A 26,651-nucleotide genomic window follows, 5' to 3' on the forward strand; every position below is an offset into this window, starting at 1 on the left:
ATTCAGTTTGAATGAATGCTATAATTCACCAACCATGCCAAAAAAAAAAAATTCTAGGGTATTATATCACATTAAAAACTAACCGAATTGGCAGAATATTTGTCATCATCCTCAATGTCCAATGTCACCTCCAGCATAAGGAGGAAGGCTTTTTTCATGCTGTCGGGATCACCAAGAGCATAATTGCACAGCACTAAGTGAAGTCCAGTCTTGAAATCGGGTTTCTCCTGCATGATGTACTCAAAGCTAGTGCATGCATCCTGGTATTGCCCCATTTTGACATAGAGCAGGCCAATATTGTGAGTGATTTTTATCCTGTCAATTGATTAAAAAAATAAACAGTAACTTCACAGTGTGGATGCTAATTTTCTAGATTCCTACGACCAAATTTCATCCAATTTTCTCAATAGATATGACATCTTTTCATCCGATCATTGTTTCATTTGTTTGTACTCTGATTAGGCATTTTTTATGGAACATCATTCATCACTTTGCACACTGACAAAACTGCCCAGGTCAGCCCTTCTGTAGTTTGGGTCTTCGAAAGGGCCCCTGAATGCATGATGGCCACAGCCAAATACACAATGATTCTGCATATGATGAGCGCATTGTCCTCATTGCATATTCATATTCCCATTTCCAATTTGCATATTGAATTCCCAACTTTAAAAAATGTATCCTTTGTTCCTTCCCAATTATTTGAAGAAATTGATCAATTCACAAATAATTCCCCCTGAGTGTCTTCCACCGCCCTGAGTTTTACTACCCTCTCCAATCTCCAACCCCCACTTCCCCCATTGGAGTTTAAACCAACGTATGCTCAATAAAAATGACCAAATGGTAAGACTTTTTGACTAGGTATTAATTTATTATACCCAGTTTTGATGTACTCATCATCTGAAGATGACATAGTAGATGTATGTCTGTCAATTTAAGTTAATATATCAATATCTAGGGGAAAAAAGCCATCATTTGGCCATTGCCATTGAATTGCTTCAGTGTGTGCTGGTGTGGTCCATCAATTTTTACGAAGAAGAGTTATAAAGAGGAATTGAGATGTACCCTAGATGTATATGAAGACACTGTCTTCAATGCGGTCATTTAAAACTAACAAAATTTATTACTAAATAGCAAATACATAACATTTTTGGACAAACTAATAAATTATAACATAGGTTGTCCCTGCTTATTTAAATAAGTAGGACTCCATGTTCTAGGATGAGGGACCTGGAGCATTGTAATGAATTAAAAATGAACTGTATGCCATCAGCATTCATTCCACACGTTGCGGTTAATTGAAATTCACTGAGAAGTCCCACCTTTTAGCTGGGTTGGTTGGCATTCTATGAATATTCAATAATGCATGCATGGCAAAGTTAACTTTCTAACGGTCATTTTTACATTCAAGTCCTCAGCCGCACTATCCCATTTCTGAAACTTGTGAGAGAAGCAAATTATTGCAAATGATTTCTGAGAGGTGGGCAAGAATGGCCTTTTCATTTTGAGGATTTGGAACAATTATTCATGCAGAGATGAAGAAAGAAGACATTTTGCTTTTCCACATAGAAGATTTTTACCACAACCTAGGTTTTGTTACTGCCTGACATCTTCAGAATGTGGAAAAGCAAAGGGTTTTCTTCCAGCATGAAGGATTTCCACCATGTTATGCCTGAAACTGTGTTATTCATGCAGAGGATTGACTGTCTAGTGCACTAAACTCAGCCCATGCATATCACTGCTTATTTTTGTATATACATATGCTGACGGTTGTTTACTGTGTAATGGACAAACAAAAATGTTTTCCGTTAAGTCTGCAGGTTTCCTTCAGCAATGTCATGACTGAAGAAGCAGATATTGATTTAAATATCATAGATTACTGGTATGCAGTTTGGCTCCCCTCATGCACACTTAGAGGCCAGCGTTACAGCATGTGCTGGATTTTCTTGTTTCTCATAGCACAAAATCTAAATCTGAAAATAATTAAGCTAAATGAACCCCATTTTCAGTATCAGGTCATGTTGGCCAACAAATCATGTAGGTCCACAAAAAATTAGAATCTTCTACATCCTGATTCACATGTTCACCTGTATTCATCTCCTTTTAAAGCACTATGGGTGCAATAGTTTGCAACTGTGATAAGTCGCGAGACTCTGCCATGAAATTAGCTTCTTCCAAAAGGAACTCCTGGCCATGTTATTCCTTAACTGGTGGCCTCAATGTTGCCTTATGAGGAGTCACTAAAAGACAAAGTTATTGAGGCCTTGTGGTTATCCTAGACATGTAATCAACCTTCCCACAAACAGCCATAAGCATGTGTTTTCACGTGGATATGATGTGCTTAAATTACAGTCTATTTAAATTCATCCCGGCTACCGGAGTCTTTCCCTTTTGAACCACATAGGAATTGAGGTAATGATTTATTATCATTAGGTAATCTACCGGTTACGGTAGGTTTTTGGATGGACATAATTACTAATTAAATAATTTGTGACCCCTAGCAAAACACAACATCCTACTCTACATCAGGTCCCTCTTCAGCTCTGAGTACTTTCTTCCTCCCTTCATCCCGTCCAACATCCCTATCCTGTTCCTTCCCTTTCCTCGTTTGCCTAACAATCTCCCCTCAATTACAGTCTTCAACATCCCGCTGCCGGTCAATACACCCTTCAGCCACTTTTCCTGCCTCCATAGGATTGCTCCCAGCAAACCCCTCTCGTCACCCACCATACCAAGTACTTCCTCGTTTGTTTTCTTCTCTGTCCATTTCACATTCTCCATTCTTCTCCACACCCACATTTTGAAAGCCTCCAGTCAACGTCTATCCTCCTGCTTCAATGACCACGTTTCTGCGCCGTAAAATGCTACGCTCCATATCAAAGTTTTTACGAGTCTTTTCTTAACATCCTTACTCAACGTCCCCGTCATCAACTCCCTCCTCCTTGTGAAAGCCTCTTTGCCTAGCGCAATTCTTCTCCTTACGTCCTTTCTACTTTGACCGTGTTGGTCCAAAACACTGCCGAGATACGTAAACTGTTCTACCTGCTCTAGTTTTTGCCCTCCTATTTTAATGTTTAGCTTAGCCTTTTTCTTTCTAGAAAATCGCATAACCTTTGTTTTATTAATATTGATTTTCATCCCATACCTGTCCTACTGAATTTCCAATTCACTTAGCAATGCTTGCAACCCCTTGGCTGACTGACAAACTAAAGCTTGGTCATCAGCAAACCTAACTGATTTTACGAATTCCCCGCCAACTTTCATTCCTACCTCCAGGTCTTCCCATGCCTCTTTGATCATTTCCTCTGCGTACAGGTTGAACAGCAACGGTGATAATGGGCAACCCTGCCTTACACCCCTTCCTAACACTGCCCATCCTGACTCCCCGTTTCCCACCCGCACCTGAGCAGTCTGAGACATGTACAGGTTGCGGATTAGCCTCCTTTCCCTCCAATCTATTCCTATTTTCTGCAATATACTCATTAGTTTTTCCCAATTCACTCTATCAAACGCTTTTTTGAAATCTACGAAACAGGCAAATACCTCCTGGTTGTATTCTATATTCCTCTCGATTGGTGATCTCATTACTGCAATGGCATCACGCGTACCTCTCCCCTTCCTAAACCCAAACTGATCATCCCCTAAGTAATCATTTTTCAGGCTTCACTGCGTTGAATTGTGTGATTTCCATATTAAAAGATTTTGTACTTTTCCATGGACTTTAATTTAAGATGCAATGCGTATCACCAACTTGCAGTATCGTCCGATACTAGTAGGTACATGCAACAGTTAAATATAAATTTATGCTTACAAGAGGGGTAGCTATGGGGGGGTGAGGGAGGGGGGAAGTTGAAGGTGGGAGGCTGGGGGAAAGGTTATTTTGGTAAGGGAAGGGAAAACTGGCGCATTTAAACAAAACTTGTACCTGATGATGTCACAAGTCAGTGAAATGCATTGTATCTTAAAGTCAGTTGAAAAGTACAAAATCATTCAATATGGTTCATACATTATTTTAATAATTATTTTCCTTCGTGATTGCTGCTGCACACTATTAGAGCCAAAGGAGTCTCTCTCCATTATTCTTTTTGATTTTGTCAAGGCCATAATAGCAGTGTTTGGAAGCAAGTTTGGAGGGAGGAAACCATTAGGGAAGCCCATAATGTGTGCATTAACAGCATTGAAAAGGGTGCTAAAACTATGCATGGGAGTTTGGGATAGGACAGCAGAATGGTTGGAGTGGCAGAGACCTTGCATGGGCCATAGAAAACATTGTCTTGTTTTAGCACCTCGAGGAACAATCCATGAAGAAATAAATGTTTTACTGGAAAAATCAGTGTATGATGATGATATGAAGACATACCGAAGGTTCTTGTACATCTCAGGAACATGATCCAAAGCCATTTGGTACAACTTGACAGCTTTAGGATATTGGCCCATTTTTAAATAGATATTTCCCATGTTCACCAATAATCTCTTTACATTTGGCAGCATTCTGTTACGAGTAATGGACTGGTAAGTGCTAAGAGCTTCACTATACATTTCATTCGCTTCATACTGATTGGCAAGGTTGAACAGGGTCTGAAAAAGAAATACATACCATTAAGGATCTGAACTCGTACTTGGGAATAAAATGAGAGAGATTAATGATAATCGCACCTGTGTGAATGGAACCCAAAACCCCACATTTATCACCTTGCATTTGCTTTTCATTTACCCATATGAAAAGTAACCTTCCAACATCGTTGAGCAAACGTAACCATTGCAGAGATATTCCTGTCACTCCCTTCAAAGCATCTACCTATCTCCTTAATTTTGTCCTTGTTTCTGAGGACAGCACAGATTGTTGTAGTCAACCGATTGCATGTGAATGCTGGAACAGCCATACTAACAACATCTTACTTTTCAATTGTGTTACTTTTCATTGTTCCAATTATATTTATCCTATAATGGATGTCTTCTTGCAGCTTCTTCTTCAAAAAGCTGCAAGAATTCTTCCAATGTTTTTGCAAGAATTATAAAACTTTGCCGAAAAAATCACAAATAATATCTTTGAAAACAAGTTTGGAAAAATGTGCAATCACTAACATCACAAAGATGCCAGCAGACCTGGTGCTAACAGCGACTGAAGCATCAGGCAGGCTATCATTTAGGGAATCCCTCTCTCCTCATCACTTGTTCAATAAAAAGTACATCTTTAAGTAAGTTGTTTTCTAAAAATATTTTTTCTCATTATGTGAATTACTTGCTCCGTGAGGTGCTCATCAAGCATGGTTCTACTGCATAATATCTATACAATTCTTTCATTTATTTTTGTCTGAGAATATTATTTATACAGAATTATTAGTAAAGGAGTTCAAGAGAATTAGAGCAGCAAAAATGTTTTGAAGGTCAAACGTTTAATAAAATTACAGACATCTCACATGAGAGTGCACTCCAAACACTAAATGTTCTGCAACTGTCAAATTCCGTCCCATTCCCCCTCCTATACTATGGTGCAATTACTGGATTTTTCCCATCAAAAAGGTTTCGAGCATAAATTATAGACTTTACAAGACCACTTCAAATTCTTACCTGATATACCGTCTATGCCCGCATCCACTCTTCTAAATTCTCATTGCCGCTAACACTTCACTTTCACTTTAATTAACCTCTTTGCAATCATTTTTATCGGCCAATGCATTTGACTCACATTCATAATCCCAACTATCATTATGAAAATCACCAAAATACTAATAGTAATATTTCCTTAGAGAACAACAGAGAAATGTGAAGTTATAGACGTTATTACAGTAAAATTATTATTATTAGGTAATCTACCGGTTAAGGTAGGTTTTTGGATGGACCCAGCTACTAAATAAATAATTTGTGATTCCTAACAAAATACAAAATCCAGTATCCTACTCTACATCAGACCCCTCTTCATCTCCGAGTACTTTCTTCCTCCCTTCATCCTGTCCAACATCCCTATCCTGTTCCTTCCCTTTCCTCGTTTGCCTAACATTCTCCCCTCTATTACAGTCTTCAACATCCCACTGCTGGTCAATACCCCCTTCATTCACTTTTCCTGCCTCCATAGGATTTCTCCCAACAAACCCCTCTCTCTGCCCACCATACCAATTACTTCCTCATTTGTTTTCTTCTCTGTCCATATCACCTTCTCCATTCTTCTCCACACTCACATTTCAAAAGCCTCCAGTCTATGTCTATCCTCCTGGTTCAATGACCATGTTTCCGCACCGTACATAGCTATGTTCCATATCAAAGTTTTTACGAGTCTTTTCTTAATGTTCTTGCTCAACATCCCTGTCATTAACTCCCTCCTCCTTGTGAAAGCCTCTTTGCCTAGCGCAATTCTTCTCCTTGCGTCCCTACTACTTCGACCGTGTTGGTCCAAAACACTGCCGAGATACGTAAACTGTTCTACCTGCTCTAGTTTTTGCCCACCTATTTTAATGTTTAGCTTAGCCTTTTTCTTTCTAGAAAATCGCATTACCTTTGTTTTATTAATATTGATTCTCATCCCATACCTGTCGCAATGAATTTCCAATTCACTAAGCAATGCTTGCAGCCCCTTGGCTGACTGACAAACTAAAGCTTGGTCATCAGCAACCCTAACTGATTTTATGAATTCCCTGCCCATCTTCATTCCTACCTCCAGCTCTTCCCATGCCTCTTTAATCATTTCCTCTGCATACAGGTTGAACAGCAACGGTGATAATGGGCAACCCTGCCTTACACCTCTTCCTCACACTACCCATCCGGACTCCCCGTTCCCCACCCTCACCTAAGCAGTCTGAGACATGTACAGGTTGCGGATTAGCCTCCTATCCCTCCAATCTATTCCTATTTTCTGTAATACACTCATTAGTTTTTCCCAATTCACTCTATCAAACGCTTTTTTGAAATCTACGAAACAGGCAAATACCTCCTGGTTGTACTCCTCTCGATTGATAATCTCATTACTGCAATGGCATGGTACCTCTCCCCTTTCTAAACCCAAACTGATCATACCCTAAGTAATCATTTGCCCTACTCTCTATCCTTTTGTTTATGATCCTGAGAACAACTTTAGCTGCGTGGGATATCAAACTTATTGTCCTGTAGTCCTCACATGATGTAGCCTTCACCTTTTTCGGAATAGGAACTAAAACTGATCTCACAAAGTCTTCCGGCCAGATTCCTTCCTCATAAATACTACGAATCAATACAGTAAAATGTAATGCATTAAAACAAGCTGCATGCAAGAACTGTGAATACTAATATCTACATATTTAGTTCATTTATTTACAGTAATGGATGACTTCACCCATAGAAGAATGTGTCATTGAAAAAATCTTTTGAGTTAAATTTTAAAACGTTTTGATAAATAAATGTCTCTCAGTGTATCCATCAAAGGGCTATGCATACAGTTTCATGGCCTTGTAGAATATACCATGCCCACTCGATTTTGAGTTTTTACAAGGAACATCAGATAAAGGTTTTTGACCTGGTTTAATATGAATCATATTCTGCAAAATACGGTTACACAGGATGGTGGAGGCATAAGCAGAACCACAACTTGATGTGTACAGAGGAACACTTTAAAAATATTTCAAGAGTAGGATGAGAGTTAGATGACTATGTCCTTGACAAGGCAATCATGCCATGCAAACTTACCATGAATACCTAAAACATGAAAACTCAAACTATCAATTAAAAATTCAGACATTAGCAAACAGCAACTCATCCGGAAACTCTGTATGCAGCTGATTATCTGACCTTGCTGAGGACTAGACTGGTTTAGCAGTTGGCATTAGAGGAGAGAGTAATATTGCGAAAGATACTACAAATTTGAAGATCAGAGGATGGCTCATATTGAGGGTGAGAGAACCAAGAGTACAGTACAGTACCTAATAATGAATGGGTATAGCATCGGGGAAAATGAAACTTTTAAGTTGGATTCAGCCGATTAATGAGAGGACATCACAGCAAACTAGGGACATGCCAGTTATTTGGAGGCACGCAAACTGTCACAAACACCATTTTGTTCATAAAATGTTGAATGACTTTTTTGAACATTTTATTTCAGGGAAATTGTACACGCACTTCTCACATGCTGTCCGCTTAAGTGATTTGAAGGACCTTAAATAATGTGCTTTTATATTTTATGAGGAGAGAAATTTAGAGGTTATTGTGCATATTGTGAGCATGCCTGTGATTGTTTCCATCAAGCTAAAACATAAAAGAGCAATGAATTTATAATTACAGAAAAACTCAAGTCTTCATTGCGACTGTTGACAAGACCAGCTTGCTCCTGTAGGCGAACCATATTCCTCTCTTTTTTACAAGCATCCTTGGCCTTTTCCAGAGCTATTTTCAGTTTTCCATGACACTTGGCCACACAAGATTCATCCAAGAGCACACGAATTTGTTTTTCCAATTGCTTGACTCTTACCTGAGGCCTATAGATAAGAGAGGAGACAGGTTCACATAGGGATCACACGATACTTGTAAAACTAGTCAGCACTCATGTCAAGTTGATTGTATGCATTAAATTATGAGGTCAGGGGAGTTTCCATTTAAAAAAAGTCTTCATTATGTACTGAAAGAAATAAACATTTTACCCATGGAAAACAGAATTTTAGGCATTGAATCAAAGTAAAGAATAGGTTAGCACCAAGTCAGTTGTATTTTTAAAGATACCACATCATTTTAAGGGAAAGAAAATTTTGCCCTTAGTTAAATGGCTGAAGTTAAACATTCCAACTAACAAAACAGTAGGCTAAACTCAAAGTGTTTTTCCCCATTTTCTTACGTACAAGAATAATTGCAGAAGTACTCGAACCAATAAAGAAACCAAACATTTTGGAAAAAATGCATTTACTTTTCAACATAATCTTCTTTCAGCTCTATACACTTTCCCCAGTGATGTTCAATAAGTTCGATACCATTTTTTATTATAATAAGAACTGTCCTGCTCCTCAAAATAGCCATTAACTGCCGACATCACTTCTTCAAGGTTGGACAATCTTTGACCACCGAGCTATTTTTTCAAGTTTGCGAACAGAAAATAACCCGAGGGGCTAAATCTGGCAAATAGAGTGCATGAGGTAGCATTTCAAACGGTAATTCATGAATTTTGGCCATTGCAATAGCGGATTTGTGAGCTGGTGCATTGCCTTGATGAAATAACACTTCCTTCTCAGCCAAATGCAGCCGCTTCTGCTTGATTTCTTTGCTCAAATGTTGCAATAGGTTTGCATGATACTCACTGTTGATAGTTTTCCTTTTTCAAGATAGTCAATGAAAATTATCCCACGCACCTCCCAGAATACCGATGCCACGATGTTGCCTGCAAATGAAAGCTTGCCTTCGCCTTCTTTGGAGCCGGTTCTCCCTTTTGAATCCATTGTTTTGATTCTTCATTTGTCTCGGGTGTGAAGTAATGGACCCATATTTCATCCATGGTTATGAAATTGCACAAAAATTCTGCTATGTTGCTGTGAAACTTTGCTAAACACTCCATTGAAGCATCTTCACGACACTGGTTTTGCTCGAGTGTGAGCAAACGCGGCCCCTATCCTGCACAGAGCTCTCTCAAGTCTAAATTTTCAGTTATTATGCAATGTACTGCACTTTTTGAAATGCCTGCTATGTCTGCCAGCTGGCGCAATTTCAGTCGACGACCATCCAGTATCACCGTGTGGATTTTCTTCACAGTTTCTGGAGTCGTCACCTCATTTGGTCGACCAATGCGATGCTCGTCTTGACAGCTCGCCCGGCCTCGTTTAAAACTCTGCTACCCAATATTTTACTGCCGTAAACGAAGAAGCAGACTCATCCAGAGTAGAATCCAGTTCAGCTATTATATTGGTTGGGCCGAGGCCTTTCAAATAAAAGTATTGTATGACATAACGATGACCATTTTTCTCCATTCTCACAAATTCACTGAAAACGCTCACTATTGATGGCTGCCAAACAAATACTAAACAACATAGCATCTTCAAACTTGAAACATATGCTTCATAGATTGCACACTTACTAATGTAGTGATAGTTTTCAAACAACTGCCGCCATCTCTAGATCAGGGCGGGTACTTCGGGAACCACCCTCTAACAAGGGTCATTCAAGAAATCCTTAGAAAAATCAAAAGATGATGCTCTTAGTATTAGAAAAGGTTTGCTTTTAGTCAGCCTCATCTCCCAGTAGACTGCTGTTAAAGTTTCTACAATATCTATAGAATGCTTTCAGTATCTAAGCTGATTGAAACCACAAAGAGAAGAGAAACCAACACTGATTCAAATATCACCACAGGCATAGGTGCACATGTAAAATTCCAGGAGAAACATGTACACATCATATCATGGTTTGACATAGATTAAGAAACAGCATCTTCAACTCACACAGCTTCCCTGGTTTGGATGCATATTCAGTTCATTATTTAGTTTCCAATGAATTCAATTGAAAATTCAAAAAGACTATGAGGAATGGAAAAGGGGTAGGAGAGGGCCAACTCTGGTGGGAAACTGATATGGTCAAGGGAATGGTGAGGAAAATTCTGAGCAATGATACATAGATTTCTCAGATGGATTGAAAAGTAGATAGATAAGCAAATTGTCGGGATGTAGCAAGGGAAAACTATACCTGACATATGAGAAAAGGTGGGTAAGTTATCAATAGCACTAGTAGAGATTCAGGGATGGGGGGAATAAAATGTAGAAGAGCTTAATGATAAAATACAAGGCCAGCCAGTTTATCAATAGAGAGGGAAAGAGATGTATACGGATGGGGTAGTCTGGGTCCAGGACTATTAACTAGTGAGATAGAAAAGTACTAAGGGAGATGAAGTCAAACAAGACAGTAGGAATAGCTAATATCCGCATAAAATTACAAAAGAGCCTAGGAAAAAATGGAAGCTAAGGATTGTTTGGGACTCACATGCATGTGCAGTGTGTATGAGGATGGAATTTGACCATAAGATTTCTTGAGGTCAATTTTGATCCCAATCCCAAAAAAGGGTGAATTGGCTGTGTGAGTACTATAAGACGACCATTTTAATTTCACAGGCAGCAGAAGTAGTCACAGGAATCATCCATAGAAGGTTAGAAAATAGTGCAATCAACTACCTAGGTGTGAAGATATCTGGCTGCATGATGACATTGCAGTGATGAGAACATAATAGTATGGCACATCACATATAATCAGGATGTCTTCATGTGTTTCGTGGATTTTGAGAAGACATTTGGCCAAGTAGAGTTAGCTGAGTAGACTGGAAGGATTGGTGACTTAACCAAAACTTATAAATGACCGCAGAGGGAGAATCAAGGTGGGCAGTGATAGGCAGGAGAGTGGGACAAAGTTGTCATTACTTTCTAGAACTCGTACCAAGGGTAGCACGAGCTGGGAATAAAAGTAATGAGATTCTCGAGAAGTAAGAAAGCTAAATTAAAATTTAAAGAAAAAGGAAATAAAATTGTGCACGTGGAGCAGTTCAGGATTTTGGGCAGTATGCTAAAGAAAAAACAATATTTTGAAAGTTCGACACATTCAAAGCATTTTCCTCTCTTAATAATAAAAATTTTCCTCCAAAAAATTAAATTTCCATCTACCATACTGAATTAATAAAATGAAAGAAATAAGTCAAATAAGCCTATTTAAGAATAAGTTTTATAGAAAAGGCAAGGAAAATTTATGGAATCAAAACAGCTGAGTAAAACAGTGACTCATCAGCGGACAGTCTGATGTTATGATATTATCACAATTTTTAGTTTCTTCAATAAGCTGGAGTATAAAATACCTAAGACTACCATACAAACCTATTAACTGCAAAAAATAAAACACTTAATAAAAATCAAACTTACGAATCTTCATTTTTAACGTCAGTAGAGGAAAGTCCTTTGGTACCATGGTTAAGAGGATCAAACATTGACACATTCGATGTGTACCCGGCCCCATGAACAGCCGTCATTGGCCGAGCACCTCCTTCATTTCCTCGGGAATGCAGCCTGGAGAACCCTTGAGATGAAACCATGCTTGTCCCTTGGCGATACTGGCAATCAAGATTTAAAAAAATACCTTTACCATAAAACATCAACCAAATGAAAATATGCTCACAGTTATCTCAGGAAATAATTTTATCCATTCAGAGGTAAACCACCCATTTAGACTGTAGGACCTTATAGCCTTGAAAATAATTTTTATTTATTTATTTAGTCATAAAACAGCATCACACCAATCACATTAGACAAAAAGAAAGAAAAAGCAAGTTACATAAATAAAAACTCAATGCATACAAAAAAAGTTAATGATACAAATTAACAAAAAATTACCACAAAAAAGCACCACCTTAAAGACGATCAGTTCACATACAAGAGGGAGACAAAATGGTAGGTAAGGAGGAGGTCCAAGCAAATTAGGAGAGAGTAAGGGCACAGCACAGGGATGGATGCAACAAAGTGCTCCGAACAGGTCGAAGTCAGGGAGATGTTACATCATTGCATTAGAGGCTGATGCAAGTCTAAAGATATACAAGCGTTTTGTGATTGAGAAGTGAGGGATGACACAGTGAAAGAGGGCAATGAACTGCATCACATGCACTCAAAGAGGGAAAAGGGAAAGAAGTTCAGATGACCCATAATTACTGTTAACAATTAATAAGAAAAACTTCATATCATTCATGGTGAGGCAGTCAGAAAGGGAGGAAATACTGAGAGAATACCTGATTTAATGTAGAGAGAAGTGTAAATGACAGTGGCGAATGATGAAGAGAAAGAAATTTAAGGCACCATCAAATAGTTCGAGAGAAGTGAGAGGAGCCACCAGTTTTGGACATTAAACAAAAGGTTAACTTCCATAAGTCATTATTGTATTCATTTATGAAAAAGAGTACATACAAGTACATTGTATATGCATAGACTTTAACATGATAAAAAAGTTGCGGGGAGATTTTGCACAAGACAAGAAGGAAGAGCAAAGATCATCTGACCATCATAATGTCTTGACAAATGATTCATGCCCTACATGGTGTTGTGTGAGTCATGGATGTGGCGAGGGGCCTTGTTCCCGGGCTGCTTTGAGTCAGCTTGCTGTGTGTATTACTCTTGCCATTATATATCGGCTGGGAGTGGGGGAGAGCCAGTACTGCAGCGTTGATAGTAGTAGTAGTTTTTAGGGGAGGCGACCGACAGCTGAGGTCATTTGCGCCATAGGGGATGGATAGGAAAGGATGAAGGGTGGAGAGAAACCTGGCGTCGGCATTAGCCTACTCTTTACGAAAGGCACCAAGGGGTCCGCAGCTTAACGTCCCATCCGATGGACGGTGTACTCACTCAAGGTGCCCTCCACAAAGCACCTCAAGTAGGGATCGAGACACCTCTGAAAAATATTCAACACCGCCGGGATTTGAACCCTGGCCCTCTGGGTGGGAAGCCAGTACATTCGCCCCCGCACCATCTCGATCCCCTCGCCCCCACACCATCTTGATAGGGACCATGAGTTTTACCTATTCAGTTTATTTCCTCGTACACCATAATATTTCAATTTAGAAATCCAAGTTGCATGCTCAATGTAATGAAATGCCTTGCTCCGATCACTCAGTGCTAATTGCATGCCTTCTACTTTTGAAGTGCATCAGCAAATTGTACTAGTAATCCATCAATTGCATCAACAGCCCATCCCCCTTCTTATAACTCAATTGTGTAGAAAAAATGATGTCATTGGCTTCTAATAAATTACAAAGAGATATGAAGTACGGCCCAAAAGAAAAAGATTCTTTCTGAATATCTCTCAGGGGCTTCCTACTCCATCAGCTATGTAGGGAGGGAATGCTTTGCAGATGGATTTCTGCTTACCTCTTTACAAACAGATGATGGGAATATATTCTTCTCCAGCAAAATTATGGGCTAAAAGAGCAACCTTTGTGCAACCACCATTTAACGCAAATATCAAAATGCTCTCTCAAAAATTAAGAGGAGTAAAAAAGTGTGCCTACAGCAGTTCAAAAGAAAGGTAAAATGCTGCTGTAACACTATAATAACATATCTTAACTACATTAATGTCTCTTAAAATTGAGCAATACTATTCAAAGGGTTACCCAAAAAATAACTGGAACAGTGCTGCGGTTGGCAGAGCTGACATATTATGCATTTCTTCCACTAGATGAGCATAGTGCAAATCATTCCAAGTTATGCGCAGGCATAGCTGTCATATGAGAAGGTTATGTTCAGTAACAACATTTTGTAAAAGTATTCGTCATGACGGATTTAAGTAAATAGCATGCTGCTGTGAAATTTTGCTTCCTGCTCGGGAAAAACACCGCAGAAACTGTTGTGATGTTAAAAACAGCTTACAAGGATTAAGTTATTGGAAAAACTCAAGTGCACCAATGGTTTTCTCGTTTCAGAGAAGGTAAAAAGCTACTTGATGACAAACCTTATTCAGGATGTCCGTCATCAACAATCAAGTAGGCGGAAAACTTCATGTTGCCTCGCCCAAAAAAGTCTTGTGTTAGGTTATGGCAATAAGGTTGTTTTGCAAAAAATTAAATACATAGCTTTAAAAAAATTATTCCCATTATTTTTGGGTACCCCTCATATTATTTCATTAACTACCGCACTCTCCAATTTTTAGGCAATCCTAATGACAGGATTTCCCGCAACTTACCGAACACAACACAATCACCCCCAGAGGCAGCAATGCTGACTACTGTATGATTTTAAAAGAACTTCATTCCATATTGCAACTATTATCACACTTTATTATATCCTCAAGGTTATGAAATGTCCACTCCTGGGTAATTTTTGAAAAACTAGAATTTGGGGCATAAATAAACAATTGACAGGGAACTCCCTAATTGATTCCCCCTACATACTATAATTATAAATAATAGCAAGAATATTATTGAGAGGTTACACCTTTGTGCTTTCACTGTCACTAACCAGCCCATGTTCCCTTCAACATGATGATGTCTCCACCATAAGTCGAATGATGTAACTGTATTACCATAATCACCATACCATAACTGGTTTAACTGCAAAATTAAACTGCCATATTTACACAAATCTTGGTCTGTATATTTATTAGTCATGTATATATATATTAAGGATAATATGGAACAACAAATCACCAGTACGCATAATACTCGACAGAGTGTTCGTGTTCATTTATTCTGCCACTCTTCAGCTATGTTTGATAAGAGTCACTTTCATGAGGCCATCAAAATTTTCAACTGTCTGTCTACCAGGCATAATAAAAATCTGCTCTTTCTAGGGCTACATTAAAGAAATATCTCAAGCGTCTTCTGATACATAAATGCTTTTATAGTGTGGAAGAGTTTCTAGAGTCTTCAGAGCACTGAAACAGCTGGTTGTTTGTTCTCTGACTTGTCCTATAATTTACTTTATAAAGTCCTGGTACCAATGAAATTTATTTATTTAATTTAGGCAAATGCAGAACATTGCACTGCAAAAATTTTTACCATGTCGTGACAATTATTTTTTGATCACCTCCAAATTTTTTCTGCAGTGTACTGAACGCATTCATGTGGTTGAATACCTTGACCTACCAAGGTGGCCTTCCCTGCTATCTCCCTGACAGGCTGTCACGGCAGGTGACACCCAGTGTCCCTGGAATGCACCCGACACTCACAAGCACCTATGAAACTGTAAGCTGGGCATCCACTTCAGCTTCTGGATTGATTTTCTTATTGGCCTATAACTTCAACAGGCACATAACTCTTTAAAAGGAAACAACTTAGGACAAGGTCAGAACCTTGAAATGTAAAAAATTTCAATTCTGCCATCCATAATCATGGGTTTCAGGGGGCATCAGTTCGTGCCTCCAAGATTTCTCTGGGTTCTTATGAAAGTTGGTATTGGATAAGTTGTTTGCGCAGCTGGCCAAGCAGCGAGGGATATGAATGAAACTTTTTGTTGGGTTGCTTTGGGGAAATTCAGGGAAGCTTTGAATGAGTGTGACACTGTCGAAAGAATAAAGGCATTAGGATTCAGTAATGATTACACTGCCTCTGAAAACATAAGGTCAACTTGTGACCCCTGCATATACGACAAGGAAAAAAGAAGGAAGAAATACATGGAAAATTGATTATATGCCCAGAGTACATAGTTTAAGCATGACTCTAGTTTGTATACATTCCATTAAATAAACAATTTACTCCTGCAGTTGTTAATTTCTTCAAATTCTCACCGCAACATGATTTTCACCATCTGGCATTTGGTCCCTTTCACAGTCCGCACCAGTATTATGGAAAGTAGATATTTATTCCAGAATGTTTTATAGATACTATAGCTATAAAATTACCTTTCTTGGTCTATTTCTTTTCATGGATACTAGAACCTGAAACCTGTTCTTTCCCCCCCTTTTACCTGAGACTTCACAAGAGTGACATTCAAGAATGACCAATTTATACCATTATTATCATCTGTTATTGCGATATTAGTGAGCTAACAACATAAAAACAAAGAGATTTGGCCTTAAAGCTAAGTCTCATTTAAATATCAGCATTGATATGAAAATACGCCAAAGAATGCAAATTACTTCTTGCATGATGCCTGTGAATTGTCCCCAATTATTTATCATCAGAGAATAGGCTTTGGATGATGAGACTACAGTTCCATCAGAGTAGACATGTTGCAAATGCGATTAAGAAAATGCTAATGCTATGGAACTTAAGCCTCCGGTACTCATTTGAAAACTAATGCCTAACTTTCCTCTTTTATTGATGCAATATTTTTCTTTGCACATCATTGTGGTAATTTAAGTTTTTATTTGCCTTTATTTTCATGCACTCATTTAAAAACAACAAATTCATTGAACTAACGATTTAGGTTTTAACTCCAATAATATTTATCTAAATGCAATCCTTTTTTCAGTTTCTTCTTGAAATTTCGAGTTTTTTATGCTAGATTTTGTGATTGGCAAACACTCAGGATATCAGAACATTATTGCATTAAGCAAGGTGACAACAACATTTTGGGATACCATTAACTAGTGTTGGTGGCTTGTTTCTTCTGGACTGGTCTTTCTTAAAATATGTTAAAGAGACCATGAATGTCAGCAAAACAAATAATATTAAGTACATGTATTATCGATGACTAATGATATGAGGCACTACCATTGGCCATCAACTCGTCTTCTTTAGTAGGTCGGCATTAGCCTACTCTTAACGAAATGCGCCAATGGATGTACTGAATCAAACCGGACCCAAAGGCTCGTACAGACTCAAAGGTGCCCTCAAAGCACCTGAAGTAGGGATCGGGATATCACTGAAAAATATCTGCCACCTCCAGGGTTAAAACTCTAGTCTTCTGGGTGGGAAGCCAGTACGTCAGCCACCGCATCATCCCGATCCCCTCGTCTTCCTATTAATCCCTACGCATACAATAATTACTACTAATAATTTGCTTTATTTTCTTAGATATTAAGTTTGAAACCTCAGGCGGAATCGTGATCATATAATACCCATTGTTAAATAAATAAAGTGTCACCGCCACGAAAATTGTAATAACACTTTTCTACCCCGAGTATCGCCACTGTTGACAATCTCATCTCAATGACATCTCTTACCAGTTGACTCAAAGTTTTTTACTTTATTGCATTACCACACACCCTAACACCATTGGTTTTACACTAAAAGAAGAAAAACCTATCTTCACTTGGATATCAGAATGCAAAATATAAGATGAAAGTATTTTAATGAATAATTCCATTCCTGAATAGATTTAAATATAAAACTTTACATCCCGATGTCCGACACGAGTATTTCGGTACACATTCACACCTAAGGTGACATTTAAAAAGTTATCCGTTAGAGTTACCCCCGTTGGAGTTCCAAGTCTGGTTGCAATGCCTGGTCTTGACAGTAACTATAAATAAAAAGGCAAAATCATTAATTTGATACAAGATTCAAATTTACTAAACCGCATAAATACCATTTGATTGCGACACGAATAAATGAAACAATCACAAATGGTCATCATACCGTCGGTCGTTTTTCGTAACTAGTGCGAACGGCTTCTTGGAATTCTTCATCCTCTTGCAAATCATTTGTACTGAACACAGACGGATATTCATTAAAACCAGAGTATAGGTCGTCTTCATCCACTGGGTTAAGAAAAGAACGATCCATTTGAACCCACGAACACCAAAATTATTTTCTCAAATTAATCAATATATTTGTGTGCCATTCAAATAACGAACGCCATCCACGACATTTTTCGCAACGAATCTAAGTCCAAACAACAAAGCATCGATAAAGATTGTGAAAGTTATAATATTTTAAATTTTACATGACCTAATATTAAAGTATATTAAAAATTTATAATCTATGTGATGTATCAATACTTGTCCCTCAAAATATAACCTAACATGCTGAGAAACACGAATGAACGAATATAATAGTCAGTCGCAGAGTAGATTAATCGATATCGTACCCATGATCCTTCATCGACGGCTGATTTCGACGGCTGGCATGCATCGAAATTTGTGTCATCAACTTTTTGGAAAATTGCATATTTGCAGATAATTTTTAACAATTGTGTAAATCACGCTTAAGAAGTAATGCCGAAGAATAAGGGTGAGTTTCTTATAAAGCCATTCTATTTCTGGTTGGTTAATGGTCATACTGTTTATCTGTTGCACCACAGACGGCCATTTCTTGTCGTGACAGCATTGTTTTTTTTATGGATTTACTTTTGATTTTTCTCTCTTCTTGAAGCAATGTGTGATTTTTTCTAAATGGTCATTCCGTTATTTGGTTGGAATTGGTGACGCTAAATTGAGCAGTTTAAGACTTGTTTATATGGCCATTGCTTGTTCAATAAGTTGGGGTTTGTTGTCATTTCAGGAAAGGGAGGTAAAAACAGGAGGAGAGGGAAGAACGAAAATGAAACCGAGAAAAGAGAACTGGTTTTTAAAGAAGACGGTCAAGGTAAATCATAGATGGTTTTCCCATTTTTGTAATAATTACTCTTGTCAAGTTTACCAGACATCGTGTTGATTCTTTCAGAGTATGCCCAAGTAACAAAGATGTTGGGTAATGGGAGATTAGAAGCAATGTGTTTCGACGGAGTGAAGCGATTATGTCACATAAGAGGAAAGTTGAGAAAAAAGGTAAAAATTATTTGAATTAATTAGTTCACTTGTGCTGTGGCAAGAATAGAATATTCTTTTGTCCAACAAACTAAGCTAATGCGTGGCTTTCCTGAATAGGTATGGATTAATCAGGGTGACATCATTCTAATTGGTTTGAGAGATTATCAGGACGCTAAAGCTGATGTCATTCTTAAGTACACTGCTGATGAAGCAAGGAACTTAAAAACTTACGGCGAGTTCCCTGAAACAGGTGCGTCAATGTATTTAATTTGAATTCTATGTATAATTCATAATTATTTACATATTCTGATCTGACTTGGTTATCTTTTCAGTGAGGATAAATGACACCGTTACTTTTGTGGAGGATGGTTTTGATGAAGATATCGAATTTGGGGATGATGTTAACGATGGAGAAGAATCGGATATTGTTGAAAATGTGAGTATTTCCACGATTATATTGCATGTACCTTGTTTAATATAGTTATTCGCGATTTCATATCGTTCACTTAGTCATTAGAATTGTTTTGCTTTTCTCTCTTGACTATTCATTTCATAAATTTACTAATATGCTTGCTACTTCATGAATATTCCTACCAGAATGAACAACGAGAGTCATATTATTCTTTTAATGTTTAGAACTAGTTTATGTACTGATGGAAATCGTTTGAATGATATTCATGTCGGATTTAGCTTAAGATATTGATTTGTAATGTTTAAACAACCTATTGACTTTCGATGTTTTTGTTTTCAGATCTGATAGTCCTTTGGCTCCTAGTGCTCAGGAGTGCTCAGGTGTAGAATATTCAGTTTTGTTGTCTTGGTGTTTAATTGGTGACTTTTCCACTGGCATAATTTTTTTTAATGGAGTGGAATATCTTCCAATGGAAAAGGATACAGGACAACAAAGAAAATTCTCTTTTGAATTACTTTTTTTGAAGATCTTTTTTATTCCAATCTCGGTTTTGGTTTTTAATATAATTATCCAAGTAAATATAACAAATAATTGTATGTTGAGTAAATGCCATTGTTTAAATTTGATTTTCATTCCAATGTAAATTTGATCTGTTGATCTTTAAATAGCCTTTGTATGTGGTGACAATTGTCAAGCTTACAAGAGTCCTTCAGTAACGATCGTTCATTTCAAAATTATTGAGATTTTGTAAGTGGTTCAACACGAATGGCAAATTTTCATTTGTTTTTCTCATCCTTAAATTTGAATCGTTTTTCAAAGTGGTAAATGTGGAAAATATAATGTGAATAAAAATTTAAACGAGTTAAATGTCTTATGTCTTAAATATGAATAGTGTTATGTGGCACTTGCAATGTTTTTCATATTATAATTGTGCTTGTAATGTTAACACCAGCTCCTACATTTTGTTACAATGCAGGGATCAACTCTTAGTCCATCCATGAACTCCTGTCCAGTAGTTGTTTCGGAGACACTATTTGTAGCAGTTTAAAGTGGATTTGGCTCATCTGCTGTTTGTTCTCTCTTGATTAATTTGTATTTATGCTACTAGTTAACTATTTTCAGTATCTACTTAGGTGCTTCTTGGAAGGAGCACCTAGGAGTGTGTGTCAACTGTTATTAATTAAAACTTTTAAGTAAAAGCTCTCATTAAGTTCCATTAAAAGTTTCATTGTAATAGTTACCGCACTCATAATCAGCGTAAGCACATTTCCCAAATATTACCCTCTATCCCTTTTAGGCACTTTCCATGTATTACTGACATGTAGTGAAATGGTTACAAAAAGAAATGAAAAATAAAGTTAAAAGTCATCACTTTGGTTTACTTTGCCTTTTAAAGTTTTTCGACAAAAGTTCCTCACAGTAAACTATGTACTCAAAGCTAGGAGGATATTACACAGATAAAATATCATGGGTTGGATGAAAGACTTTTTGAATGGTCGGGTTCAAGGAGTAGTGGAGGATGGAGTTAGCTCAAGTGCAGTGGAAGTTATTTAGGGTGTTCCCCAGGGAAGTGTTATTGGACATCTTTTATTCCTACTTTACATTAACAACATTGATGGTAGTCATTAGTAAGACACATTTATTTGACGACAATGAAGTGATATCCAAGATCCCGAGGACAAAGCAGCTTTATCAGATGATCTTAATGTTATACAATCCTGCTGCAACACTTGACAATTAGGATTAACCTTAACGATTTGCATAGTGATGAATTCGTGCAAAAAGACCTCTTCCCTCTACAAAGTTTATTCCATCGGGAACACTGAAATGGATTGTGTGGACTTGATTAAATATTTATACATTGCCCTCACTCACGTCCTCTCCTGGGTGAAACATACGGGGAATGTGTGGACAAGCTAACAGAAAAGTAGGATTTACTAGAGAGTATGTGATGGAAAGATTAAAGAGAAATGCTGTCTTTGCTGATTAGGCTTCATTTAGAATATGCAGAAATTCAGTTTACAAATCCTTTATTTACGTATATTGTACTGGTCATAATATATAGACACCAGCACTAATTACTTTCCTACATTACGTAGTAAATGTTTTATGTTACTTTTAAGAATGCTCTCCTGAGGTTTTGTAAATCAACTTTAAGCATTGAGAAGGGGGGCCCTGGTGGCGCAATAACAAAAAGTTATTCACCTGAAATGTTTTCTTTTACTCAGATGTTGACCTAGCTATCCCCTGCGTAACCACTTGACCTAACTATCTTTCCTGGAAGAAAATGCAGGGAAAGGTTAACATACTAAATTCTTAGGTTACCTGAGCATATTAAAACATTTATATGTGTTTCGTTTCTTGGAAACTGGAAAAACTCGAGAGAGAAAAAATCATCTTAATAATTGATTGAAGGCAACAGAAAGCCATAGCACTGGCTCCCTCCAGGGTGTAGTTTGTATTCTTGAAATATGCCAATGGTATTCCTCCTGATATAGTGTTCCTGATGCAATATAGTCGCAGATCAATGTCCAGGAAATGACTACTTTTAGGGGTGCATCAGTCTGAGGATATATAGAGTTGGAATGTGAGATACTAGTCTGAGGTAATCCTGAGGTATCTGTAAAATACAGATGAGAATGGTAGGTTGGATTATCATCTGAGGAGTCTGCAAATTTACATGAACAGGCAAAATCTAGTGTTGCCTACTGAGAAATATGCTCGGGAGACAACCAGGAGTGAACATCATACTGAAGGAAGAATGGAATGAAGTGTTGGCCAGGTAATCTGAGGGTAAAACAAGCAAGTCATCTCAACACACTAGTGATATCTACTATGTGCTGAACAATCGCTTCACTTGATGAAATCTAAAGTCATGATACATTTCAATGGAAGGGTTGAATGAGGGGCACAAATGGCTTTAGAGCATGGTCTCAAATTAGTTAACTTAAAATATATTGAGACATCCTATCCCAAATAACTAAACAATGCAGCCAACCCTGACAGAACAAATTCATGCAGCATGTTTCCATCAAGACTCAATCTATGTAATTTACCTTACCTATCCTATTCCACGCTCAATTTCACAATATTTAGTGATTCTTCTCGACCAGGTGCAGTTTTCAGAGCCATGTTCAACACAAATTTCCTCATTTCATGCCATTTCCATCTTTCATGATATTAAAGTCAAAATTATTAATATCAAAACCAAATGTGTGACACAAGTATTGTATAATGCAACATTAACCTATGCAAACATTTAATCATTGCTGCATGGGTAAATCACTATGAACATATTACCTATTCCACCTAGTGACAAACAGGTGGATATATATATATCCAACATGTTCTGCAACCCGTCTCTCAGCCCCAGGTACTCTCTGCTTTTGACTCCTCATTTCCATTGTCCCAAGGCACTTGAGGAAGTGACCTGTGGGGGGGGGGGAGAAGTGTACGGCAATGCCCTACCCATCTTCCTTTTGAACTTCACCAATTGCTGCACAAACAAATCCCAATCGGCCCTCTAGTTTCTAGTCATTACCTCTTCCGTCTATTTTTCAGAAGTATTCAAACATCTGCTCGTTCCTGGGATCGCTCCTTCATTCACAGCCTTGACTTAGCAATGGCTCCCTTTGTAGAAACAACTCTTGGTACTGGCCTCAGTCACGCTTTCTCACGTAACTCTTAAATGGCCGTATAGCCAGACAAATTTCATTTCCACACCTAATGAAGGTAAACACTGGGATTTTGTGCTTTGTTGCTCTTCTTAAGTGTATCCCATCTTTCCATTAAATGATGATGCATTGTGATGATTCTTGGAACTAAGTACATTTCAAAGGCCCATGATACGTGCACAAATTGGCACGATCTGGCAGCCACCGCCCACTATCTGCGCCAGTTGCCTGAGACCCAATGAGCCATCTGTGCTTGGCGGATCGTTGAGCTGTGCGTATGGTGCCAGTTATATAAGTTTCTGCTGCGTGTCAAAAATGGAGATTGACAAAAATCATGGAGCAACGAATCAACATCAAGTTTTTTGGTAAAGTGCAGTAAAAAATATCAAGAAATTACTGAAATGTTGACAATTGTTTGCGGTGATAATGCTCCAAAGAAAACAACCGTTTTCAGGTGGATTATGCATTTTAAAGATGTCACCATATCTCGCCCCCCTGCGCCTTTTTCCTATTCCCAAAACCCAGAAATATGATGAGGGGACATCACTGGGAAGATGTGGATATAATAGAACAAGAAAACTAAAAAGCCTGCCTGCCAAGAACTTCCAAGGGTGCTTTTAACAGTGGAAAAGAAGATGGAATGAGTGCATAGCCTACGAATGGAGAGTATTTACTTGAAGGGGACAAAATCGATGTAGACTAAATTTTGCAAAATAAAGTATTTATGGCCTCAGTTAGTGTATTTATTGGACAGGGTAGTTTAGTTTGGCAATTGGATCAATTCTTTGATTCTTCACTGAAACATGACCATTTTAATTTAATATTTCCTTTTGGTTCCTTGGAAATTGTTTAGCCTCTTAAAGCATGGCTCTCAAAAATTCACTGAACTTATGTTGACTAAACTGCTGGGATCGCGTGAGAGGGTGAAAACGAAGAGGAGAGATACCTCAAGAGTGAATCATTGAGAGGGAATGCGCAATACTTGATACTATTCCGATGCAAGTAAAATTAGTGATGCTCTAATGTATATCTTCCCTGGGGACTAAGGCCTTGACATGGCAAAAGGACTTGTTGTTCTGATGACCCCCAGGACTGTGTGCCGGCAGGAGCAATGATTGCTTGATGGGTAGGTCAAAGGGTAGTAGATAGGGAGACAGACAAAAGGCAGTCCTTGTAGGGTCTGTTCCTCAGTGAGGCAGCTGTACGGGCATATGGCCCCAGTGGGAGAGCCATTTGGGTGATGGTGTCACGTTAAAAACACTATTGAGGAAGGCAAGAGCAATTATTTATACCTCAATTATTTATCCCACGAAACAATGATGAACTATCGGACTTGTCTTACTGGAATGTATGCAATACTTGTAAAATTAAATTAACAACAGCAGAAAAGAACCAAAACTATTAGAAAATGAACTTGAAATGTTAGAATGATGTTGAGGACAGGGAAATTACAAAATAGACAAGTAATCATTGGAAGGAAGAGAGAGATGGTGTAAAAGGTCCACCAGAGGCAATACCCTAAGAGGAAACATTTGATTGCGATTGGCCATCAGAAAGTGCTTAGAGGGTGGAGGGAGACATGTTTCGGAATGTGGTTAAATGGATGAAAACAATCCTGGGAAGAAAATAACAAAGTTCTGCAGGAGAAGTGGTTTCATCACCACTCATTTCGGACATCATAATAGATGTAGGTATACACAGAGAATGCCCAGGAATTGAGAGAGATATCAGTTAGACTATATTATGGTAGGGCACAGATTCACGAATAGTAAAAATATTCAATTCCCACACTATCCCAGGAACACATGGGTATCCACGTCATAATGTAGTGACAATGAAGCATGACTTGGGATTCAACAGGATAATTAAGGGAAGATGGATGAGGAAATGTAATGGGAGGCAGTAAAACAAAATTACTTGTGAGGATGGAATGGGTACAGCAAAAATCACTAGGGGGCAGTAAAAGAAAAATAGAAACACAGGAGAGTGAAATGGGAGAATGCAAACTTAGATAAAGTGAGAAGGAAGCACAAGGAGATGAATAATAAACTGCGGGAAGAAGCTACAGAATAGGAGAAACCAGGGATTGTGGAAGATACATTGCCAGGATATGGAATGAGGAAGAACTGGGTGTGCTGTGCAGAAAGGTGAATGCACTACGAGGAAGTAAGGAGGGGAATTCTGTGCAGACTGTCAAAGGATGTCAGGAGGAAGGATGGCAAGAAAGTAATTTATTGAACCAGGATAAATTCAAGAGAGATGGAAAGCACACATAGAATAGCTATGTGTGAATGGTTTAGATATTATGCCTGCCCGTTTAGTCACAAAAAGCCGTCATTGTAGTCATTTGGGTAACTAGTTGACGGGTATGACAATTAGCAGGATTAGGGATCAGGGGATATTTTGGTGGGAATAGTACTATTTTCAGGGATTGGGAAGGTTGGAAAGAAACCTGGCATCGGCATTACTATATTCTTGACAATAGGCGCCAAAACACACACAATTAAACATCTCACCCACAGGATGACATACTCTGCTTAAGTACTCTCCACGTAGGACCGCAAGTAGAGATTGGGAAAAATTGAAAAATCGTACTCCTAAGATTCAAAGTGGGGCCTCAGGGTACGGAGCCAGTACTTTAGCCACTACACCATTGTGACCACTGACACAGTAAGAAATTTAATGCTGATGAGGACGGCTTAAACATCCAGGCTTATTGCCTGCAGATAAAATGAGTACAAAGGAAATGTAATCAATTTAGGATGTGAGGCTAGAACACAACTCTGCATAACTCCTTAAAGGTCTAGGAAAATGCAGAATGGAGAGTTTTTATGGACCAATTTAGAATATTAATGAAAGGAATTTGAGCTGAAAACTTCTCCAGATCAGTATTGGCTCACGTCCCAAAAATGGGAAAGGTAGCCAAGATGAGGGCTAGAGAACAGGATGTTTGATTTTGCAGGGAGCTAAGATGGTCATCAGCGGATGGAGGGCAAATGGCTGCTTAGGAGTTAAAGAGCTTGGGTTAAAGAATGGGAACTCTCCATATGATGTCACAACTGTAATGTGGTCACTGATAGAAAGGAATATAGAATACAACCATTATTTATTTGTTTGCTTCATGTATTTCTAGGTGTTTGATAGAGTGAATTGAGCAGAATTAATAAATGCATGCAGAAGATAGGAAGGAGTAGGCTGGATAGATAATCGAGTTATCCACATGTCTGACTTATGTTGAATGGAGAGTTGGGAAGGGGGTAAGGCAGAGATGTCCATTACACCCTTGCTTTTTAACACATATGTGGAAAAATGTTGAAAGAGGTATGGGAAGAACTGGAGGGATCAATGAGTCAGTTTGGAATTAATGAAATCAGTTAAGATTTTTGGATGACCAAACTTTGGCTAGACAGCAAGCTTAAGGGTTACAAACATAGCTGAGCATATGAGAATATATGTGGTAGGTACAGAATAAGAATAAA

At 38.2% G+C, this 26,651-nt stretch overlaps 2 protein-coding genes across 2 annotated transcripts in view; one reads left to right on the forward strand and one right to left on the reverse strand.

Moving 5' to 3' along the window:
* Positions 1-18,182, reverse strand: part of nompB (intraflagellar transport protein 88-like protein nompB) — a 50,146-nt gene extending 31,964 nt beyond the window's left edge. The window contains exons 1-6 of the mRNA XM_071586354.1: positions 17,975-18,182; positions 17,811-17,858; positions 11,838-12,025; positions 8,243-8,438; positions 4,358-4,575; positions 84-315 (exon numbers count right to left, since the gene is read on the reverse strand). Of these exons, the coding sequence (XP_071442455.1) occupies positions 84-315; positions 4,358-4,575; positions 8,243-8,438; positions 11,838-12,025; positions 17,811-17,858; positions 17,975-18,121 (1,029 nt within the window). The 5' untranslated portion in view covers positions 18,122-18,182. The remainder of the gene's footprint in view (positions 1-83; positions 316-4,357; positions 4,576-8,242; positions 8,439-11,837; positions 12,026-17,810; positions 17,859-17,974) is intronic.
* Positions 18,183-18,421: 239 nt separating this feature from the next.
* Positions 18,422-20,879, forward strand: eIF1A (eukaryotic translation initiation factor 1A). The gene is made up of 6 exons (XM_071586363.1): positions 18,422-18,568; positions 18,839-18,922; positions 19,001-19,104; positions 19,204-19,336; positions 19,419-19,522; positions 19,838-20,879. Exons 1-6 carry the CDS (start codon positions 18,553-18,555, stop codon positions 19,841-19,843), a joined length of 447 nt encoding a protein of 148 aa, XP_071442464.1. The 5' UTR covers positions 18,422-18,552; the 3' UTR covers positions 19,844-20,879.
* The last annotated feature ends 5,772 nt before the right edge of the window (positions 20,880-26,651 follow it).

The sequence above is a fragment of the Hetaerina americana genome, unplaced genomic scaffold (genome assembly GCF_022747635.1).
Source record: "Hetaerina americana unplaced genomic scaffold, ioHetAmer1.1.p SCAF_22, whole genome shotgun sequence".
Lineage (NCBI taxonomy): Eukaryota > Metazoa > Arthropoda > Insecta > Odonata > Calopterygidae > Hetaerina > Hetaerina americana.